The sequence below is a fragment of the Paramisgurnus dabryanus genome, chromosome 7 (genome assembly GCF_030506205.2).
Source record: "Paramisgurnus dabryanus chromosome 7, PD_genome_1.1, whole genome shotgun sequence".
NCBI classification, from domain to species: Eukaryota; Metazoa; Chordata; class Actinopteri; order Cypriniformes; family Cobitidae; genus Paramisgurnus; species Paramisgurnus dabryanus.
The window spans coordinates 3,379,317-3,400,860 of NC_133343.1; the positions used below are offsets into that span (position 1 = coordinate 3,379,317).

At 38.8% G+C, this 21,544-nt stretch overlaps 1 protein-coding gene across 2 annotated transcripts in view; it reads left to right on the forward strand.

Annotated features, from left to right (window-relative positions):
* Window positions 1-21,544, forward strand: part of nbeal1 (neurobeachin-like 1) — a 73,005-nt gene that overhangs the window by 33,187 nt on the left and 18,274 nt on the right. For both annotated transcript variants that reach the window (XM_065293791.2, XM_065293792.2), the window contains 26 exons: window positions 2,995-3,078; window positions 4,770-4,868; window positions 4,961-5,535; window positions 5,867-5,999; window positions 6,087-6,206; window positions 6,296-6,682; window positions 8,648-8,737; window positions 8,840-9,014; window positions 9,116-9,249; window positions 9,525-9,684; window positions 10,162-10,264; window positions 10,383-10,539; window positions 12,438-12,596; window positions 12,925-13,084; window positions 13,208-13,296; window positions 13,806-14,375; window positions 14,467-14,642; window positions 14,732-15,020; window positions 17,527-17,838; window positions 17,923-18,072; window positions 18,152-18,309; window positions 20,156-20,280; window positions 20,371-20,494; window positions 20,587-20,735; window positions 20,832-20,965; window positions 21,210-21,311. In XM_065293791.2, the coding sequence (XP_065149863.1) occupies window positions 2,995-3,078; window positions 4,770-4,868; window positions 4,961-5,535; window positions 5,867-5,999; window positions 6,087-6,206; window positions 6,296-6,682; window positions 8,648-8,737; window positions 8,840-9,014; window positions 9,116-9,249; window positions 9,525-9,684; window positions 10,162-10,264; window positions 10,383-10,539; window positions 12,438-12,596; window positions 12,925-13,084; window positions 13,208-13,296; window positions 13,806-14,375; window positions 14,467-14,642; window positions 14,732-15,020; window positions 17,527-17,838; window positions 17,923-18,072; window positions 18,152-18,309; window positions 20,156-20,280; window positions 20,371-20,494; window positions 20,587-20,735; window positions 20,832-20,965; window positions 21,210-21,311 (4,914 nt within the window). The remainder of the gene's footprint in view (window positions 1-2,994; window positions 3,079-4,769; window positions 4,869-4,960; window positions 5,536-5,866; window positions 6,000-6,086; window positions 6,207-6,295; window positions 6,683-8,647; window positions 8,738-8,839; window positions 9,015-9,115; window positions 9,250-9,524; window positions 9,685-10,161; window positions 10,265-10,382; window positions 10,540-12,437; window positions 12,597-12,924; window positions 13,085-13,207; window positions 13,297-13,805; window positions 14,376-14,466; window positions 14,643-14,731; window positions 15,021-17,526; window positions 17,839-17,922; window positions 18,073-18,151; window positions 18,310-20,155; window positions 20,281-20,370; window positions 20,495-20,586; window positions 20,736-20,831; window positions 20,966-21,209; window positions 21,312-21,544) is intronic.

A 21,544-nucleotide genomic window follows, 5' to 3' on the forward strand; every position in this document is an offset into this window, starting at 1 on the left:
TTTTAGCAAGTTTTCTTTAACATGCGCCTTGTTAATTTGCCCTGTTTAGTAAATCTAGCAGTATGTTTTCGATTCCGCTTTTTATTAGGGTCACCAATCAGATGTAAGTACATTTGTGACATTGACCTTTTTAAACTCTTTATATCGTAGACCACATAAAAAATACTAAAATTCAAGAAAACTTTTTACTTGAATTGTTGAGCTGATTTTATTTTCAAACCAGACCAGGGGCCTATTTATAAAATGCTGTGTTGATTTAATTTTAATTTCAATCCCTCCAGAAAATCGCAGGATTCAATGCTTAATCAGCCAAAGTCTGCATATTTATGCAGGGCAGCATTTTTTAAATACGGCGCACTTTCGCCGCCTAAATTGCAGATTTCTGCGTGTAAAATATGCGAGGCTTGCATGATTTCATAATCCCAGCATTTTCGTAGCAAAAAGTCACATATATCTTAGCAGAAAGTTGAAAAATGCATTTACTTCACACATGCGCAGCCATGTCCCCTGTTGTAATGGGATTGTTAGGAAGTGACGTAATTACATCAATAAAAAGCTGCAAACAGTTTTTGCAAGTTCACGCAATTTTAGCAAGTTCCCCCAATTTCATTGCATAAAATTACATAAATATATCACATATTCCATCGCTTTTTTTAAGAAAACGTGCCGTAAGATTTAGGATTTTTGCCCGCAACAATCACAAAAAAAAAAAACGTTTTTCTGGAAGCACTGTAATTTGATTCATTAAACGAACATACAGAAAACGCATGTACGCCTCACTTTTTTAATTGTGAAATCTATAAATCGATGCACTGCGCACTTAAACTTGTTGTTTTCATAAATATGAACTTTGCCGTGGATTTTTGCGTACGCAAACTCTACGATCAAATCTGTGCGTACACATGTTTATTAATAAGGCCCCTGTTTCTTATGTTTCCTTTGTACTTTGTACAGTAGCAAAAATCGCTTAACAGAGATAAATGTGGAAACTTGTAATGGAGTGCTCTTTAGTTTATTTACTATGTCAATCATTTCATTATATTTATTTTGCTTTGCCTGTTCCCTTCCTTTCTTTCTTCAATCCTCCTCTGGTATTATGGTAAAGGGGTTGCAATGCTGTGCCATCAGCAGCTTTGTGTTTTGCGGTGGAGATTATCGGCCTATAGCTGTGTGATTATTGGTCATTTATAGTTTCTCAGTGTTTGTCCCTCTCCAGCCGGGCCTTGTCTTGTTCTTATGTGTTAGAAACTAGCCAATCAGGATAGCTGAATGCTGATTATGTGAATTTGCCCTCAGCCAATCAGGGGTTTCATGACAAGGCGTGGCTGGACAGAGATATTTTGGGCTGTGGATGGTATACTTTCTCTTTATATGTGTATATTAAATTGTGTGTTTGGTGTTGGTAATGAGGAGAGATTTTATTTGTCGTCTCTGTATCGTTAACGTTCCTGCTTTAGAAACCGGTGATCTGAGTTTTTACAGGAACAAAGCCGTGTGACGCTCTTCTTTGGAACACAAAATGAAAAGTTTTAACGTTCACTTGCAAATAAAGACATAAGATTTGTGTATTATTTTTTTTTAAACCATACGATAGCTTTGAGTGTTGTAAATTCTAGGGATGCACCGATAGGATTTTTTTTGGCCGATGCAGATACCGATTTAAACAGACAACGTCTGGCCGATACCGATGCCGATACCGATATTAAACGCTTGTATACAATACTATACAGTTGGTCTATTAGCTAGTTTATTTCTGCATCAAATTATTTTTACTGAACATGGATTTGATCTAATTAACATTCAACTGACCAACATAATAAGAGAAGCACAAATTAAGCTAAAACAAATATAATAAGACAGCATGACAACCTTCAAAGGTGTTTTTTGCTTTTCAGCATTTCTTTCATTAACAACATTAACTCATTTTTTTTTACATATAATGGATTTCTTTATGCAGTTAATTAATAAACAATCGGTATCGGCCTTTCTCGTGCTATTGCCGATATGCCCATGGTTTCAAATTCATCAAAAATCGGCCGATAAATATCGGCGGCCGATACATCGGTGCATCACTAGTAAATTCTCATTCATGATGACATTTAATTCAGATTTGATGCAGGCCAGGTTTGGTGTCAGTCATGTCAGCGGCGTTGGTTTTCAATGATGCCAAACCTGGTTTTAAGTTCCTGCGCTTCACCGTTGCTCTCAAATCCCATTCAGTAAATAATGGCTGAAACATCAGTCTACCCAAAAGACTTGGTATATAGCAAGACCATGTAGACTACTTATTTTGTATTTTTTTTTTGAGAACCCTCGTAAAAAGTGCTCTGGCAATTTTGCTAAACATCTTTTGTGTTCCATGATGAGCATGTCATCCCTACTGAAGACTTAGGCTGGTTTTAGGTGGTTTTAGCAGGCTGGTTTAGAGGTGTTTTTCCATTTTTTTAGTCAGCTTGATTAGGCTGGGAGGACCAGCTTAAACCAGCTTCTGCTCAAGCTGGTGGGCCAAACTAAGACCAGCTAAAAAGGGTCAAAAAATCCTCTAAATCCAGCCTAACCAACTAAAACCAGGCTGGGATACTAGCTTAAACCAGCCAGCCATCTTAGGCTGCTTTTAGCTGGTCTTTTCATTAGGGATATGGGTTTCTAAAGTCATTGGGGTACAGTAGGAATTTTTTTTATCTTCTTCGGATGAACTATTAATATTGATATTTATTTCACAAGCACTTTGAAATGAGTGATGGTCAACACCAAAGCTTTAAACTGATACTTTACAAATGTTTTCATAAAAAACCCGATTTCATAATATACCTGATTCTCTTCCTGCCCATTCATGTAAGCATGGTTCTGTTTAATAAAGAAATCTTATCTTGGCCTTTCATTCGTGATTTGCATGATATAGCGAGCAGATCTGCAGAAAGGGCAGGAAGAGAGCAGGGCACACACTCCACCATTGGTTGTATCAGTTTGAGTGACATTTTTTCCTCCAATCAGGTGTTCCAAGGGAGACTCGACTCGCTCGCAGTGGCCACCATCAAAACTCTGATGACGGTGATGCACAAGTCTCCTGCCGCAAAGGTTTGTTATAGTCAATGATTCCAGTTACCTAGTTCATTTTCAGAACTTTCTGGTTGGATACATTTCTTCTGTTGGGCATCAGAATTATAATCTTATAAATTCATATGACAAAGATTGCCAAAGAATAAAAGTCTTATAGATATACACTGTAAAAAAAATCTGTAGAAATTGCAGCTGGGTTGCCGGTAATTTACCGTAGATTTAAATTTATGTTATTTACTGGCAACATTTTGTTCAAAGTTAAATGAACATTAAACATTTACAAGTCTTTGTCTTTACAGAGTAAAACTAAAAAAACAGCATCAAGCAAAACATTCTGGGAAACAAAATCTGAAGCAAAAAACAGAAAAAGGTTGATGATGATTTCTGGTTCCCAGAATGCTTTGCATGAGGCTGTTATTGTATAGTTTTATTCTGTAAAGATAAAGACTTGTTAATATTTAAAATTTATTTAACTCTTGCCAGTAAACATAAATTTAAATCTACGGTAAATTACCGGCAACCCAGCTGCAATAACATTGTAATTTCTACGGATTTTTTTCACAGTGTATATATATATTTATTATTAGTATCCCACAAGATTCTTAGTGGGTCATTCTCCTAGAAGTTCCAATGAAAATCTCTACACATTCATTTAAAGGGCCAATATTATGCAAATTTTAACAAGATGTAATAAGTCTCAGGTGTACCTAGAATGTGTCTGTAAAGTTTCCGCTCAAAATACCCCACAGATCATTTGTTATAGCATGTCCAAAATGTCTATATTTGGGTAGGAGGAAAAAAGTGCTGTTTTTATGTGGGTACCTTTAAATGCAAATGAGCTACATCTCACTCACTTGCCAACAGATAATAAGCGCTTTTCGGTTAGAAATAGATCTGATTCCTGTGAATACAGTCTGAGACAATAGTATATTTAGCCGCATTAGTGCTAAAAATGCTAACAAACACATTTAAAAAAGCTTTTGGGTAAAATTAACCAGTCAGTCAGTGGCCGTGGGCGGAGCTATATCAATGTGATGTCACATTAGCAAGAGAATTAAAACAGCATGGGGATGAAATTTTTCATTTTTTTTATTTGTAGGGTTGTTTAGTCAACACACATTTATGTCCAAACACCTTTTGCATAATATGTGCCCTTTAAAGGGGTCATAGCATGAAAATATGACTTTTTCCATGTTTAAGTGCTATAATTGGGTCCACAGTGCGTCTATCATTCTAGAAAACCCAGATCAACACAGTCATTTTGTTTTGGTAAAACATTTTTATACAAGCACGTGAAAAATTAGGTAATTCAGATTTCGCCTGTTTTGTGACATAGGTAGCAAGTCTTATTACAATAATACCACCCCTTAATCTGCATTAACCAACCAAGGCACTGCCATTTAGTGTAGAGAGAAAAAATATTGTTTGCATTTCATCAGCTCATTTGCATTTTAAAGGACACACCCAAAAATGGCACATTTTGCTTGCACCTACAAAGTGGCAATTTAAACATGTTGTAATAAATTAAATAAGCGAAAACTTTACATACGCACTCTGGGGACACCAAAGACTTATTTTACATCTTAAAAAAATTTCATATTTGGACCCCTTTAAGAACTGTCTGGGATCGAACTCTTAATCGAGTGAATTATTCATGTAATAAGTTTGAATTTATAAAATAACAATCAATCTTGTTTAAATGAATGTAGGAAGTGTTTAAGGAGCGGATTGGCTACACGCAGCTGTACGAGGTGCTGATCTCGCTGGGCCAACCGTCAAGACACCTGCTGAAGGAACTCATGAATATGGTGAGATGAAAACTCCCATGTTTCCTGAGAGTTGGCTACATCTGAATAATACCACGCGTCTCACTTTCTTTCTTATCTTGGTCTTCCTGCAGGCAGTCGAAGGTGAACATTCCTCCGTGGGTCTTCTGGGCATCAGCAACGTGGACCCTCTCTTGCTGCTCATCCAGTGGCTCCCAGAGCTGGACTCTGCCGAGCTGCAGATTTTCACCGCCGACTGGGTCCGGCGCATCTGCGGTCTGAACCGTCGGACGCGGGCCACCTGCGTGAACTCCTCCATGACCTTGAGAGTTCTGACGGCTCTGGAGAGGCACGATCGCCTGCACCGGGTCTGTGTCGAGAGCCTGGTGGGTCTGCTGGGCTCGCTGGGCAGCCAATCACTGAGCTCCAACGAACTCCAGCACCTGCTGAGGTTCTTACGTCAGGACGAATCGGGTCGAGCTCACCCGTACGTGGGCCCCGTACTGCGGGCTCTCCTCGGCATGGTGCGCAAACAGGGCGTAGAGAGCGCCATGCAGTATTTTGACATGTCGCCGCCCATGGCTGGCATCGCCGTGCCGACCATTCTCCGTTGGCCAGGCTCTGCCTTCAGCATCTTTACTTGGCTTTCGTTGGACCAAGACCAACTGGGCGCGCAAAGTAAAGGAGAAAAAAGGAAACAGTTGTATAGGTACGTAATAATGAGAGGGCTGCATAACGATTAATCGCGATTATGTACATTTGTATATTTATATTATATATGAATACGTAATATCAAATATATATTTTTTCTTAAAATTATACATGAATGTGTGTGTATTTATATATACATAATTATTATACACAGTACAAAAACATTTATTATGTGAACAAAAACTTTTACTCTGCAAAAGATTAATCGCGATTAATCGTTATGCAGCCTTAAATGAGAGTTAAGAAGTCATAGTTGTAACTTGACTCTAATTACAAATTAGTATTTTCTCTTTGTCCTGCAAAAAACATTTATTTATTTATCTATGTAGCTTTTTCACCCCGGGTGGAACCGGATTCGAGGCCTTTATCAGTTCGGCTGGAGTGCTTGTCGTTGCCGTGTGCACCAAGAAAGAGTACGTTACCGTCATGCTACCCGACCACTGCTTCTGTGATTCGCTGTGGGTGAGTCACATGACCTTTTTTTTGTACACTTTAAGAAAGGCATTCTGGGTTATCGACTCTAATTTTATGTTTGTATTCAACCTTTAGCACAGTATTGCTGTAGTTCATGTGCCGGGGAAGAGACCGTTTGGCCAGAGTTTGGTTTATATTTATGTGGATGGACAGCAGAGGTTATCAGCACCTCTAAAATACCCAACTATGACTGAGGTCAGAGACGGACGTGTTTCCGCCGAGTTGTATGTCTTCATAACAATAGTGGGGCTTTCTTTAAAACCCTCTTTTTTTCTCCAACTCAGGCCTTCACGTCATGCTGCATCGGTTCTGCTGGTCACCGCACCACAACCCCACCCCCATCTCAAATCCCAGACCCTCCCTTCTCAGCTGGTAACGCCTCGGGCCGTTCGTCATTCGGCGGTATCCTCCCGGGCTGGGGCGGGCTGTTAGGAACCAAACCCGAATCAGTCACCAAACTCATTTCTGCTGGTACTCAGGACAGCGAATGGGGCAGCCCCACCTCACTGCAGGGGCAGCTGGGAAATGTCATGGTGTTTCACGAACCCCTCCAAGCCAGTCATATCAAAGCTCTCTGCAGCGCAGGACCAAACTGTGTCTCTCCTCTTAAGAGCCAAGACGCTGAGCTCGGAGACTTGGCAAGCAAACTTTTACTATACTATTCCCCAAAGGTGAGCTATGTCTGTATATCTGTGTACATTAAGACTGGATAATATGACTTTGGGCTGCTCCGGTCTCCTGAATGTGTCTCTGAAGTTTCAGCTCAAAATACCCCACATATAATCTTTTAATAGTATGTCCAAAATCCCTCTAAAATGTGCTGTTTTTCTGTCTGTACCTGTAAATGCAAAAAAGTTTCTTTCCTTAGTCCCTTACCAAAAGAGACAGTGAGCACTTTCAGTTAAAATAGATCTGATTCCCGTGAAAACAGTCCAAGACAATAATATCTCACCATTGAGATATGGCGGACAGCATACAACTCACTGCAAAAAATTTTTTTAAGAAAAACATTTCTTAGTATTTTTGTCTTGTGTTCAGTAAAAATATCTAATTTTTTTTTTAAATTGAGATGCTTTTTCTTGATGAGCAAAACGAACTAGGAAAATAAGTCATAGGCCAATGGGGTAAGCAGATTTTTCTAGAATTTTCTTGAATTTAGTGTTTTAGAAAAATCACTTAAATTTGATATTTTTGGTCTAAAAACTAGACTTATTTTCATGGGTCGTTTTTTTGCTCATCCAGAAAAAGCATCTTAATTTAAGAATGTTTTATATATTTTACTGAAAACAAAACAAAAATACTAAGAATTGGTTTTCTTAAAAAACATTGTTTTTGCAGTGAAAAAACAACTTTATTTTTTGTGTCTTGTTTTCAGTATAAATATCAATTTTTTTTTAAATTAAGATGCATTTCTTGATGATCAAATTGACATAAGAAAAAAAACTGTTTAAAAAAAAAAAAAGTGAATTTGTGCATGAAACAAGCAAAAAATCTGTTAATGGGGTAAGAATTTTTTTTGGAACGTTTTCTTAAACACTAAATAAAAAAATCAAGAAAAATTTGCTTACCCCATTGTCAGATTTTTTTTGCTTGTTTTAGGAACAAATCCACTTAAATTGTATATTTTTTGTCTAAAACTAGACTTATTTTCTTGGGATGTTTTGTCCATCAAGACAAAGCATCTTAATTTAATATTTTTTTGATATTTTTTACTGAAAACAAGAAAAAGAAACGTAAGAATTTTTTTCTTGAAAATCATTTTTGCAGTGTGAGGGTAGAAACTGCACTTCAAAAAAAACAACTTTCTTTATTTTTTGTGTCTTGTTTTCAGTATAAATATCAATTTTTTTTTATTAAGATGCATTTCTTGATGATCAAAATAACCTAAGAAATAAATAGTTTTAAGAAAAAAAAAGTGAATTTGTGTATGAAACAAGCAAAAAAATCTGTTAATGGGAGATTTTTTGCTTGTTTTAGGCACAAATTCACTTAAATTGTATATTTTTGTCTAAAACTAGACTTATTTTCTTTGGTAATTTTGCTCATCAAGAAAATATATCTTGATAAAAATTTTTTTTTTTGATATTTGTAAGACAAAGTAAGAGAGACATTTTTTTGCAGTGTATGGTCATGCAGCACTGTCAGTCAGTTGCTGTGGGCGGGGCTTAATCAGTGTGATGTCACATTAACAAGAGAATCAATATAGCATGTCTAATGCGACTGCTTTGATTTAATTTAGATTAAAAAAGAAAAAGAGGGGGAATTTTTTTATCTTTGTAGGGTTGTTGTGTTCACACACTGCCAACACACATTTGTATTGAAACACCTTGTAAAAGTGATTTTTGCATAATAGGTGCCCTTTAAAAGTTGTAAAAGTGACTTTGCAAAAATTTCAAATATAAATGCTCATTTATATCTCAATATTTTTCTTATTTTTTTGTAGCTTAAATGCTTGTTTTCCATTTAAACTAAGTATTTCATTACCTACGGTGAACCCTTTTTATATATCTACATTGAATTGAAATGAATAAAACATTCTTTGGGAAAATGGATATATTACAATATATAAATATAAATATTAGACAGTAATACAAATATGTGTATGTACGTCACTGATCGTCTTCTCATGCACACAGGCATGTAGGAACCCAATATGTCTGGATTTATCTCCTAATATGCTGCATGGGCGTCTGACAGGAAATAAAGTGGTTAACTGGGATATCAAAGTATGTTTTGCATGTTTCCTTATAATCGTTCTGTATTTATTTCATTAGCTTTAAGTGCGTGTAGTCTGTTAAACACCTGCTCACACAATCTCTGTATCTCAGGACATGATAAACTGTGTCGGAGGTCTCCCTGTGCTGCTACCTATACTGGAACAGTTGACGTTGTTAACCCCAGAGTCACATCACGTCGAATCCTCAGGCTCAGAGTTTATCAGCCCTGACTCATCCACACCGGCTGATGGAGACTGGGTCATTCTGCCCTCCAGCAGGGCGTCAGGTGAGATGTCACACATTCATGATTTTATTAAGCTCTCGGTGGATAAAGTTGTTGCGTGAGATGGCACATTGATAATAATTGTATACGCATTTATCATTCAGAGGCCAGACTGGAGAAGAATCTGGTGGCAACATTCTTACTAGTGGTCAAACATTTCCTGCAACGACACCCGATAAACCAGGAAACCCTTCTGCACTCGCATGGTGTGGCCACATTAGGAGCGTTGCTTCAAAAGGTACCCTTCAAATTCTTACACCAGGTTTACACCGGATGCGAGCGGCTTAACGCAATATAACCTATTATAATCAATGATGCTGTTCACACTGGATGCAGTGCCATTCAACAAAATCCCTGAATGCACACTGAATGTATTGTTTTTTTTTTCTTTTGTCGTGTCGCTTTCATCCGGTGTAGGCACGTGTCAGTATCTTCTCAATCTCCGTTCTGACTTCCACGTTCTTTCCTACTATCTGTTGGTTTATTTACCTTGACTCATCTGTCCCTGTTTAGTTACCTGCGTTCCTGGTGGACGTGAGCTTGCTGGTGGCCGTTCAGCTGCTGATCGAGCAGTTGACGTATGAGAAAAACCCGCAGCTTCTCCAGCAGATACACACGCATCTGCTCTTCAACTTCAACATCTGGAACCAAGGAGATTTCCCCCTGCGCATTGGTCAGTGTCTACATGTCTGTGTTTTAAAGTCAGGCGTAGGCCTACTTCGCTTTCCGTGTTCGCTTCGTCACACGCATGCATTGCATATTATATTTAATTGAGTTTGAGTCTCGTCTCAGCATCCTTTGCCGGTCCCGTTCCCTTTACTGTCCTCTCTTTACAATACTATCTGTCAATTACAGCTGAAAATGCCTTAAATTACGAAAATATGAAAATTGTGTCATACGGACCGAAGCTATAAATTATGCACGTACCAAAGTTGAACACGGAGATGCAAAGTAGACTTTGGGCTCAAGACGTCAAGTTAGGACTGCATCTGCTGTTTCTTCATAAGCAAACAGTTTTGTTCATTCATTTATTTTTTTATTAGACACATGCATGTATATCTGTGGTACATACGTGTAACACGCACATAAGTGAATATGAGACAATCGTGTGCTATTTTGTGATACGTGTGGTGTTTGTGTCGTGGTGAAGGTCACATCCAGTACATGTCCACCATCATCAAAGACAACAGGAAGCACTTTAGGAAGAAACATGGAGTTCAGTTCCTCCTGGACACCATTCGCTTTTACTATGGGTAAGACTACATCTCCCACAATCCTGTGTCAATTTCATAGTGCCGTTGTTATTGTGATGGTTATCACTTATTGGTCGTTCCTCCACCAGTTCATCACTCCACCTTTTCTCTTTTCTAGTTGTGGAAGTAAAGATGGAGGTTTGAGTGAAGATGACATTAAAACAATCCGAGCGTCTCTCTGTGGCCTTCTCAAGTATTACATCGGCAAGGGCACCACCCATGATGAGATCCAGAGCATTCTGGGATATGTTGCTGCTATTGGAGATGAGGAACAGGTGAGATACAGTGGGCTTTGCCCACAAAGGCTAAACCATTGTGTCTGGAGAGCTTTCCTAGTATTATCTAGTTGTTCAGACTCTTTACCAACTGGATGATTTTCAAAATGTAGTTTTGCATGCTTCTTATGGTGATAGTCTTACTAGATTCTTAGTGTGTCCAGGAAAGAAGCACTCTCCTTTATTGCTATTGATCGGCCCATTTAAATCAAACATCGTGTCAACTTGTCTTTCTCAACCTTTCATTATTATTGTTGAAGTTCAATTGACTTAAGCGCAAAGTGATTTTGCTTTGCCAATTAATTTGTTATGTGATGTTTGAAAGCTACGTGTCATCCTTTTCTCCTGCTCTTGTTACTTATAGCACCTCTGAGCATTTGGCTGGTCACCATACACAGAGCTGCTTTTAACTAAAGCAAATGCACAGCTTAAATAACTATCCTGTTGAGGTGCTCACATATATTAAATAGATACGTTGTTGTGTAGAAAAAGTCTGAATCTGTACCATGTGTCTTTTTCCATTATATTTTCTATGCTCTGTGTCTTGTTAATGACTGTGCCAATGTCTGTGCTGCATTCATTGTTGCATTGTTTTGTGCTAAGGTAATAGAGCACAGTTAGTTAACATAGAAAACAGTGTTGTCATGAAATAGACAGCACAGAAGCTGGAAGAATTCATGGCTCTTCCATTTTCTGTGCAAGGGCTGTGCTGTCTGTCCTGTTGAAAGGGCTGTTTTCTGTGAAGTTACCTGTGCTGTGACTGTGCCAAAGTCTAAGTGTGCTCTTTTAACTGTACTGTGACTAAAGTATGAATATCCCAGTGAGTGCTGTTGTGCTGTTGCCTGTGCTAATGTATGTACTGTGTTGACTCTGGTATATGTTTTAATGTGTTTCTGTTGCCAAATGTTATTGATTTAAACATACTTTGTTGTATCATTGTGTCCGTATCATCAGAGTATGTCCTGATGACTGTGCTGTTATTCTCTGTACCGTAATTGACTGGACTGTGCTATCTGTATCATTAACTTTGCTGTAGTCTCTGTGTTTGACTGTTGTGGAGTATGTCCCATTAACTATGCTGTGCTGTTCGTATCATTAACTTTGCTCTAGTCTCTGTGTTTGACTGTTGTAGAGTATGTCCCGTTGACTGTGCTGTTCATATCATTACATTTGCTCTAGCCTCTGACTGTGTTTGTTGTGTTTGACTACCGTATGCTGTTATTCTCTGTGCTGTAGTTCGCTGGACTGTGCTATCTGTATCTTTAACTTTGCTCTAGTCTCTGTGTTTGACTGTTGTGTTCTATGTCCTGTTGACTGTGGTGTGCTGTCCTCTCTGTGTACTTTACTGGACAGCTCTCTGTATTAGTAACTTTGCTCTAGCCTCTGTGGTTAACTGTTGTATGCTGTGTTCTGATGACTGTGCTGTTATTCTCTGTGCTATACTTAACTGGACTGTGCTATCTGTATTATTAACTTTGCTTTAGTCTCTTGGGTTTGACTGTTGTGCTCTGTGTCCCATTGACTGTGCTATTATTCTCTGTGCTGTACTTTACTGCACTGCCCTCTATATTATTAACTTTGCTCTAGCCTCTGTTTAAATGTTGTTTGCTGTGTCACATTGACTGTGCTGTTATTCTCTGTGGTGTTCTTAACTGGACTGTGCTATCTGTATTATTAACTTTGCTTTGGTCTCTTGGGTTTGACTGTTGTGTTCTGTGTCCCATTTACTGTGCTCTTATTCTCTGTGCTGTTCTTTTTTCGAGTGCTCTCCATATTATTAACTTTGCTCTAGCCTCTGTTTGAATGTTGTTTGCTATGTCGCATTGACCGTGCTGTTATTCTCTGTGGTGTACTTTACTGGACTGTGTTCTAAGGTTATTTTCTGTGCTGTGTTGTAGCTGTGTGCGATATTGGAGCTGATGTTAACTCTGCTGCACACCAGCATTGCGCGGGATCAGCTCTTCCTGCTGCTGTTTGAACCCGGAGCGGCTGACTCCTGCTACGCTCTGCTGCTCAACAACAAATACTCTGACCGCCTTCGAGAGCTCGTCTTCAAGGTGTGTGATATTTTTACACTGGGTAAAAACACTTCATTGCTACAAATTTCATTAGATCATGCTTAACAGATCTTTGGTCAACCTAAATTGAGATGTAGATGTATAATTCTGATAATAACATTATATAAGTAGTACAATGTGCTGTCAATTGGTCATTGTTATATTATGTTGGGTCCTTAACCACACTATTGAAATAAATAGACATGAAATATTGTTTTCAAAAGAAAGTGTGTGGAATAATAAAACTTTCTTTCAAACAAGCACAATCAGTATTTTGTGTCAATTATTATTGTGTTGCTTTAAAAAAAAATGTTTTAACTGTTTGCAGTTGTTTGAACGGATGCTGAAGTGTGACCGTGTTTATGAGAAGAGTAAACACAAGTTACGTTTGAAGGATGTGGGATATTCTGGGCTCAGTCTTCTGTTCTCAGACCTGCACCTCACATCCATCCTCATCAAGTGCCTTCTTCACCAAGTGCTTAACACCGGTGAGTCTGAATAACACTGCAGTCCCCTATCGCTGGACATACAGCAGTACAGTACATGTGAAATTGAGCAATATCATAAAGCATTTTCTGTATGTTAGCTCATTTTGGCTCTTTGACCATTAGATACTGTGGTGAACTATAAAGACCTGCTGGCTCTGGTTCAGCTGACCCACAAAGCCGGGCCCAGCGTTCGACTGATCGTGTGCAAGAGGGTAAGAGTTTTTTTTTTATGTCTTATTTTCATGGATGCACCAACGTTACATTACACCCAGGGCTTAAATTGGGCCTACACTGCAAAAAATGATTTTCAAGAAAAAAAAATTCTTATTGTTATTGTCTTGTTTTCAGTAAAAATATCAAAAAATTCTTTTTGTGTACTTCTTAAGTGATTTTGTGCATAAAACAAGCAAACAAATCTGCCAATGGGGTTAGCACATTTTTCTTGAATTTAGTGTTTAAGAAAAATGTTCAAGATTTTTTTGCTTCACTTATTTAATTGGGTCTTTTTTCTCATCAAGAAAAATCATCTTAATTTAAGAATTTTTATATATTTTTACTAAAAACAAGACAAAAATACTAAGAATTTTTTTTCTTGAAAATCATGTTTTGCAGTGCATGAATGCCTTTTACATCTCTTTATTACGATATTGATCTCGCCTTTCTCTGCCCCTCCTCATGTGACTCATACATGCACATGCCGATTATTTTTCTCTTCCTGCAGCTATATGCACTGTTACAGTCTCAGCAGGACGCAGCGCTTCAAATCTCCAAGCAGATGTGTTGGCAAGACTCTCTAATGCGTTTATTTGTCCGGAGCCCGGGGAGCGACGGAGGTTCCGGTTCTGGTCGTAGTGATGCCGCCAGCCTGGGGAGTTTCGAACTGAGTCGCGGCAGCATAGCGAACCGCCTCGAACCTCTGATGGAGCGCAGGTCTCTGTTTGACAGCATCGGGAGGTCGAACGAAGAGAGAGACAGCGTCTCGGATGGTGCTGGAGATAGTAGATCCATAGACAGTCTGGATAACGGAGAGCTGATGTCCCTTTCCGACACCCCGGTGGATGCACCAACACCCAAACCTTGGGGCGGGAAAGCGGGGGTCCTGAGTTTGGATCTTTCTCATGTGCATCTGTTCGATCACGGGGACAGCGGCAGTCAGACCCCTGGGAGCATGCCCAGCACACCGTCTCCCGTAGAGAACGCCAAGCCTTTTCCTGGAACTTCTTCTCTGAATGATGACAACTTCCTGTTTAGTGATAACACGTCCTTAGGAGAGTCTTTTAACTGTGTGGAGGTAAGTTTAGTTTTGATAGTGAGTCTGTAAAACTTTACTCGGATGATGGATACATTTTCTACATTAGTAAAGTTTCTCTCTTGCCATTCAGCGCACAGAGGAGGAACTGGCTCGTTTGTTGCTGGAAATCGTGTTGTGCGTGATGTGGAGGGGAGTGGAGGGGTCTGATGATGTTGCCTGGGTGGAGAGGGGTCAGGTGTTCTCTGCCCTCACCAAACTGGGTACTGCCAATGAGCTGATTCTGCCCGTTGACCACATCAAACTCAGGTGAGGAAAAAAACTCATCGCTGTCTTAAGTGTGAGGTTTAATTTTATTTTCTGTCTCACCGTGTCAGTTTTTCCTGTCTCTTATCTAGTCTAATGGAGAGGATGTTGGAATGGGCCGTGACGGACAATCGAGAGGCGACGACTGTCACGTTGCCCCAGCACACAGAAAACGCGGTGCGTCTTCTGCACGTGGTCCAGGACTTTCTGCAGGCTGAAGGTCTGGTGAACCCTGCGCTGTGGACCGAGAAGGTTCTGGAGGAGACGGTCACTCTGATGGACGGGCTGATGGTGTGGTACGCTGCGGGGACGCAGTGGCTTCAGCTGTCTCAGGTGGGGCTAAGACTGCTGCTCGGCTTCATGGCGCAGGACGACCCACAGGTGAGAAATGCTGATGCAGATTTCTGTTGATATAGATTTGTGATGAGATGGATTCATATTGGTACAGATTTGGGTATTGGTTCAGATTCATACTGGTACAGATTTGAGGGGGTTTTTACAAAATTATTTGGCCCGCCCCAGCCCGCCCCTCACCACTATATCTATTTTTACAAACCGCTTTCGTGATGTGAGGTCAAATGTTTAAGATCATCACGCAAGTTATATTGCTACGTATGCCTACATGTATTGTAACCTTATCTAATAAAATATGATAGTATAGATTTCCAAATATTTAATATAAGCTATAGGAAATTGCACGCAACATACATGGGTTTAATGTTTTGTTTTTAATGACCGCCTTGCAAATAACAGATTCCTGTTGATACAGATTCATAGTAATTAAGATTCATATTAGTAAAGATTCATATAAGTATAGATTCATATTAGTATAGATTCATATTGTTACAGATTCTGGCATTAGTACAGATTCATGTTAGTATAGATTCATAGTAATAAAGATTCATATTAGTACACATTCATATCGATACAGATTCATGGTAATAAAGATTCATATTAGTATAGATTCATGGTAAAAAAAATTCATATTGGTACAGATTCATATTGGTATAGATTCATGGTAATAAAGATTCATATTAGTATAGATTCATGGTAATAAAGATTCATATTGGTACAGATTCATATTGATACAGATTCATGGTAATAAAGATGTATATTAGTATAGATTCATATTGGTACAGATTCATGGTAATAAAGATTCATATAAGTATATATACATGGTAATAAAGATTCATATTGGTACAGATTCATATTGATACAGATTCATAGTAATAAAGATTCATATTAGTATAGATTCATGTTGGTACAAATTCTGGCATTGGTACAGATTCATATTAGTATAGAAAAATTGTAATAAAGATTCATATTAGTAAAGATTCATATCGATACAGATTAATGGTAATAAAGATTCATATTAGTATAGATTCGTATTGGTACAGATTCTGGCTTTGGTAGAGATTTATATTATTATAGAAAAATGGTAATAAAGATTCATATTGGTACAGATTCATATTGATACAGATTCATGGCTATAAAGATTCATATTAGTATAGATTCATATTGGTACAGATTCTGGCATTGGTACAGATTCATATTAGTATAGATTCATGGTAATAAAGATTCATATTAGTATAGATTCATGGTGATAAAGATTCATATTGGTACAGATTCAGATTGATACAGATTCATGGTTATAAAGATTCATATTAGTATAGATTCATATTGGTACAGATTCTGGCATTGGTACAGATTCATATTAGTATAGATTCATGGTAATAAAGATTAATATTGGTACAGATTCATATTGATACAGATTCATGGTAATAAAGATTCATATTAGTATAGATTCATATTGGTACAGATTCATGGTAATAAATATTCATATTAGTATAGATATGTGGTGATAAAGATTCATATTGGTACAGATTCATAGTAATAAAGATTCATATTAGTATAGATTCATGTTGGTACAAATTCTGGCATTGTTACAGATTCCTATTACTATAGAAAAATGGTAATAAAGATTCATATTAATACAGATTCATATCGATACAGATTAATGGTAATAAAGATTCATATTAGTATAGATTCGTGTTGGGACAGATTCTGGCATTGCTACAGAGTCATATTATCATAGAAAATTTTTAATAAAGATTCATATTATTATATACATTTTTAATAAAGATTCATATTGGTACAGATTCATATTGATACAGATTCATGGTTATTAAGATTCATATTGGTACAGATTCATATTGTTACAGATTCATATTGATACAGATTAATGGTAATAAAGATTCATATTAATACAGATTGATATCTTTACAGATAAATGGTAATAAAGATTCATATTAGTATAGATTCATGTTGGGACAGATTCTGGCATTGGTACAGATTCATATTATTATAGAAAAATTTTAATAAAGATTCATATTGATACAGATTCATGGTTATAAAGATTCATATTGGTACAGATTCATATTGTTACAGATTCATATTGATACAGATTCATGGTAATTAAGATTCATATTAGTATAAATTCATATTGGTACAGATTCTGGCATTGGTACAGATTCATATTGCTACAGATTCTGATACTGGTGCACATTCATATTGTTACAGATTAATATTGGTGTAGATTCATATTGACAGATTCTGTTTTTGTAGTTCAATGTAGCTCATTTTTTTTGATATAAAGTTTGTGTGTTACGCTTTTGTATTCAGCTATATAGTGTCCTGTATTATTTAACGATTAAAGACAATGTCTTCAAATCCTCACTCCCCAATCAATCTTACCTTACTTTACTTGAAGTTGCATAATTTCTACAAGTATCAGCGAATGGCAAATGTTCTGGTATTTGATAAAGATAAAAGTACATCAATTGTTCACATATAAATTGGTGTTAATACTATTTCTTCATTCGGTCAGGTGTGTGCCATGGCCACGGCCAAGCTGAACGGCATCCTGCAAACAAAGACCATAGAGTCTCAGGACGAGGCGTGTTATCTTCTCGGTCGCATTGAGGGAATCCTCAGACGGGCCGTGAGCGAAGAGAGGACGGGGGAGACGTACTCCTATTTAGTGCCTCTCCTCCGAACTCTTCTGTCTAAAGTCCACCGGCTCCTGTACATGGAGCTACACCTCCCATCTCTCCCTGACACCAACGGGAGCCCGTCGTTCTTCGAGGACTTTCAGGTCTACTGTAACTCTCCAGAGTGGAGGGTCTACCTGGACAAATATGTAAGAACCCCTACACCCTGAATAGGTTTTTGTGTCTTGCCCTGGCAGAGATTTAAATTACGATGTATTTCAAATGTTTGTCAGATTATTCCCTACATGAAGCAGTATGAGATTGAGATGTTCAGTCAGGGTCATGAGAACATGGCTCTTTTCTGGAAGGACTGTTACGAGACCTTCATGCTCAACCTGCACCGCAGAGATCGAGAAAGAGGAGAGAGCAAGATACGCTTTCAGGTAGAAAAAGACACCAGATGTCTTTAAGATCCTGTATGAACACATGAATTCATTTTCTCTTGATCTCACTCCAATTCAGGAGCAGTTTGTGGAGCCGTTCAATCGTCGAGGCCGACAGGAGAACCTGCGGTACAACAGCATGGTGAAACAGATCCACACGCAAAATAGCGCCATCCTCAGGCAGTGGAGAGCGGCACGCCGAGGGCTGTTTTGTGAAAGAGGACCATGGGTGGACAAGTGAGTCCTTCTGTTATCTTTGTGTAGATGTTGTGGGGATGTGAGGTTCTGTTTAAAGTTTTCACATACAAGAAATGACATGATTTCACCAGGTGCATTGTGTTGGTGGATCAGGGAGTAAGGTTTCTTATCAACCAATCAGATTGCAGAAGTAGGTTTAGGGTCAGTGTTAGATTTTTGACTGGGTTAGTCGGGGCTTGTATTTTTTATCAACCTGCATTATTATTTTCCTCTGATTTAAAGAGGGGAAGTCATGGGTAGGGTATGGGTTAGGACGTTTGTTTGATTGGATTCTTTTTTCAGGGCCAAAAAAAGATATTATTTCATTCTCACATTTAAAAATACTGTAGTATACTTTAGTGTTTGTTTACTATAGTAAACTGTAAAAAATTGGAGTAGGTTACTGTATGAACATTACTGTAATTTATTGTAAAGCTCAAAAACACTATAGTATCTAGGAATTTTACTACAATGTACTATGGTTAATTCTAAAGTATACTACAATGTTTTTGTTTATTTCTTTTCCGGAAAAAAATATGTGTTTTTTCTTTTTTTTCTTGACACTTACCAACAACAAACAATAGCAAGTAGTGTTTCATAATTCATTGGTGTCATGGTTGTACCTGCCCTACTGAAAAGATCAGCTAAAGCCAGCCTAGGCTTGTAAAGCTAGTGTAGCAGCCTGGTTTTAGAGGGGTTTTGGACACTTTTTAGCTGGTCAGCTTAAACCATGCTGGAAACTTGGGCTCAGCTGGTTGGCTGGTTTAAGATGGATATAGCTGGTTAAGCTTCCAGCCTGGTCAAGCTAGTGGGTCAGCTGGTTTAATCTGGTGGGTCAGCTGGTCCCTCAGCCTGACCAGCTAAGAATAGCTTGACTAGCTTTACCATTTAAAAATGGGCCAAAACCAGTTTAAACAGCTAAAACCAGGCTTGGAGACCAGCTAAAACCTGGATAAGCTTTAGCTGGTCTCCCAGCTGGTCTCAGCTTGTCTCCTAGCCTGATTAGATAAGACTAGATTGACCAGCTAAAAGGTGACCAAAAACTCTCTAAAACCAGCCTGCTACGGAAGTTAAACCAGCCTGGTCTCTCAGATGGTCTCCCAGCCTGACCAGCTAAGATCAGCTTGACCAGCTAAAAAGGGACCAAAAACCCCCTAAAAACAGCCTGCTATACCAGTTTTACCAGCTTAAAAACTAAAACCCACCAGCTTAAACCAGCTTGACCAGACTGGAAACTTGGGCTGAGCTGGTTGGCTGGTCTTAGTTGGTTTAGGATGGAAGTAACTGGTTAAGCTGGTCTTCCAGCCTGGTCAAGCTAGTGAGTCAGCTGGTTTTAGCTGGTGAGTCAGCTGGTCTCTCGGCCTGACCAACTAAGACCAGCTTAACCAAAACCCATCTAAAACCAGCCTGCAACACCAGTTTAACCAACTAAATCCAGGCTGGTCTCTCAGATGGTCTCCCAGCCTGACCAGCTTGACCAGCTAAAAGGTGACCAAAAGCCCTCTAAAACAAACCTGCTACAGAAGTTTAACCAGCTAAAACCAGGCTGGTCTCTCAGATGGTCTCCCAGCCTGACCAGCTAAGATCAGCTTGACCAGCTAAAAAGGAACCAAAACCTCCACTAAAATCAGCCTGCTACACTAGTTAAACCAGCTAAAACCTGGCTTACCAGCTTGACCAGTTAAGACCAGCTTGACCAGGCTGTTACATAAATCAAAGACTCTTAAAGTAAAGCTGATAACCGTCTTTAATATACGGTTCTCTGATGTGCTTTCTATTTCACATCAACATAGGAACATGAATGCGTTTTACAGGATCTTTAACCCATCTTTATGTGTGTTGACAGGCAGCAAAAGGACGTACGCTGGAAACTTTCTAGCGCTGAGAACTACTCGCGGATGCGACTGAAACTGGTGAGGAACTACAACTTTGACCTTCACAAGGAAGCCAGCGCCCTGAGAGACAACCTGGGTGAGACACGCAGTCGAGCAAAACTCATCTTTTGGTCTGTCGTCACGCTGGAATTGAAGAATAAACATCATGTTGTGTTTTTCACCTCAGGTGTGCAGCACCAGCGGGTAAACGCAGAGTCACTTTTATTAGAAGTGGTGAAACAGGTAAAGGTCAGCGATCTTGATGATGATATCCTGGAGCTTCTGGAGGAGGACCCGGCGTCAGCCAATCAGTAAGTCTCGGTTGAGATAAACGGGAGCGGTAGCCAATCATTTGTTTATAATACACACACATATATTTTGTATTTATTTGTGTTTCTCTCAGGGCTGATTCTGAAGAGGCGGGTCAGAAAGAGAAACTGGTCATCTCAGAGGACTGTCAGCTGGTGACGGTGGTCGACGTCTATCCAGGCCGTCTGGAGCTCACAACGCAACACATCTACTTCTACGACAGCAGCGCAGAGAAAGAAGAAGGTGAGAGGGAAACAGAAATTAAATGAATTGGATGCTGGGATATTTGATGGGTTAAAAAAGAAGAAAGGTTTGGTGACTAACTGGTTTGTTTCTCAGGTGTGGGTCAGGACTTTAAATGGCCTCTGTCTCAGATCAGAGAGATCCACCTGCGCAGATACAACCTGCGGCGCTCCGCTCTAGAGATCTTCCTCATCGATCAGACCAATTATTTCCTCAACTTCACAAAAGAGGTGGGGAATCTTCTGTTTTATGTCCAAATAATTTTTTTTGGAAAACCTTTATTGTAATTCATTGTCGATCTCAATCTAATGTAAGTGTTGATCTCTGCACACGTGCCGTCTGACACTTTTGACTTAATTTGACAGGAGAGGCTATTTATAGTTTGACACTCTATTGTGTGGTATTCGTGTACGACATGTTTAACCAGTCAGTGTACTCATCTCTTGTTCTGTTTCTTTTGGATTTGATTGACAGGTGCGTAATAAAGTCTACAGTCGGATGCATCTGTTGCGATCCCTCTCTCTTCTTGACACGCGTTCGCCTCAGGACCTGCTCAAAGCATCTGGACTAACTCAGGTGATTATATGAAACCATTTCATTTAGTGTGCGTTGTAATGGGGTGTAACGGTACAAAAAATTCATGATTTGGTATGTAGCTAGGTTTTTTTAAGTCGCAGTTTGGTTCTGCTTCAGTATAGTTAGGGGGAGGAAATGCAAAACATAAATTACTTGTCGTTTATTATTAAAGGAACATCAAAATATGCTTATTTTCTGGAGTTAAATATTAGATTTTTACCATTTTGGTAAAA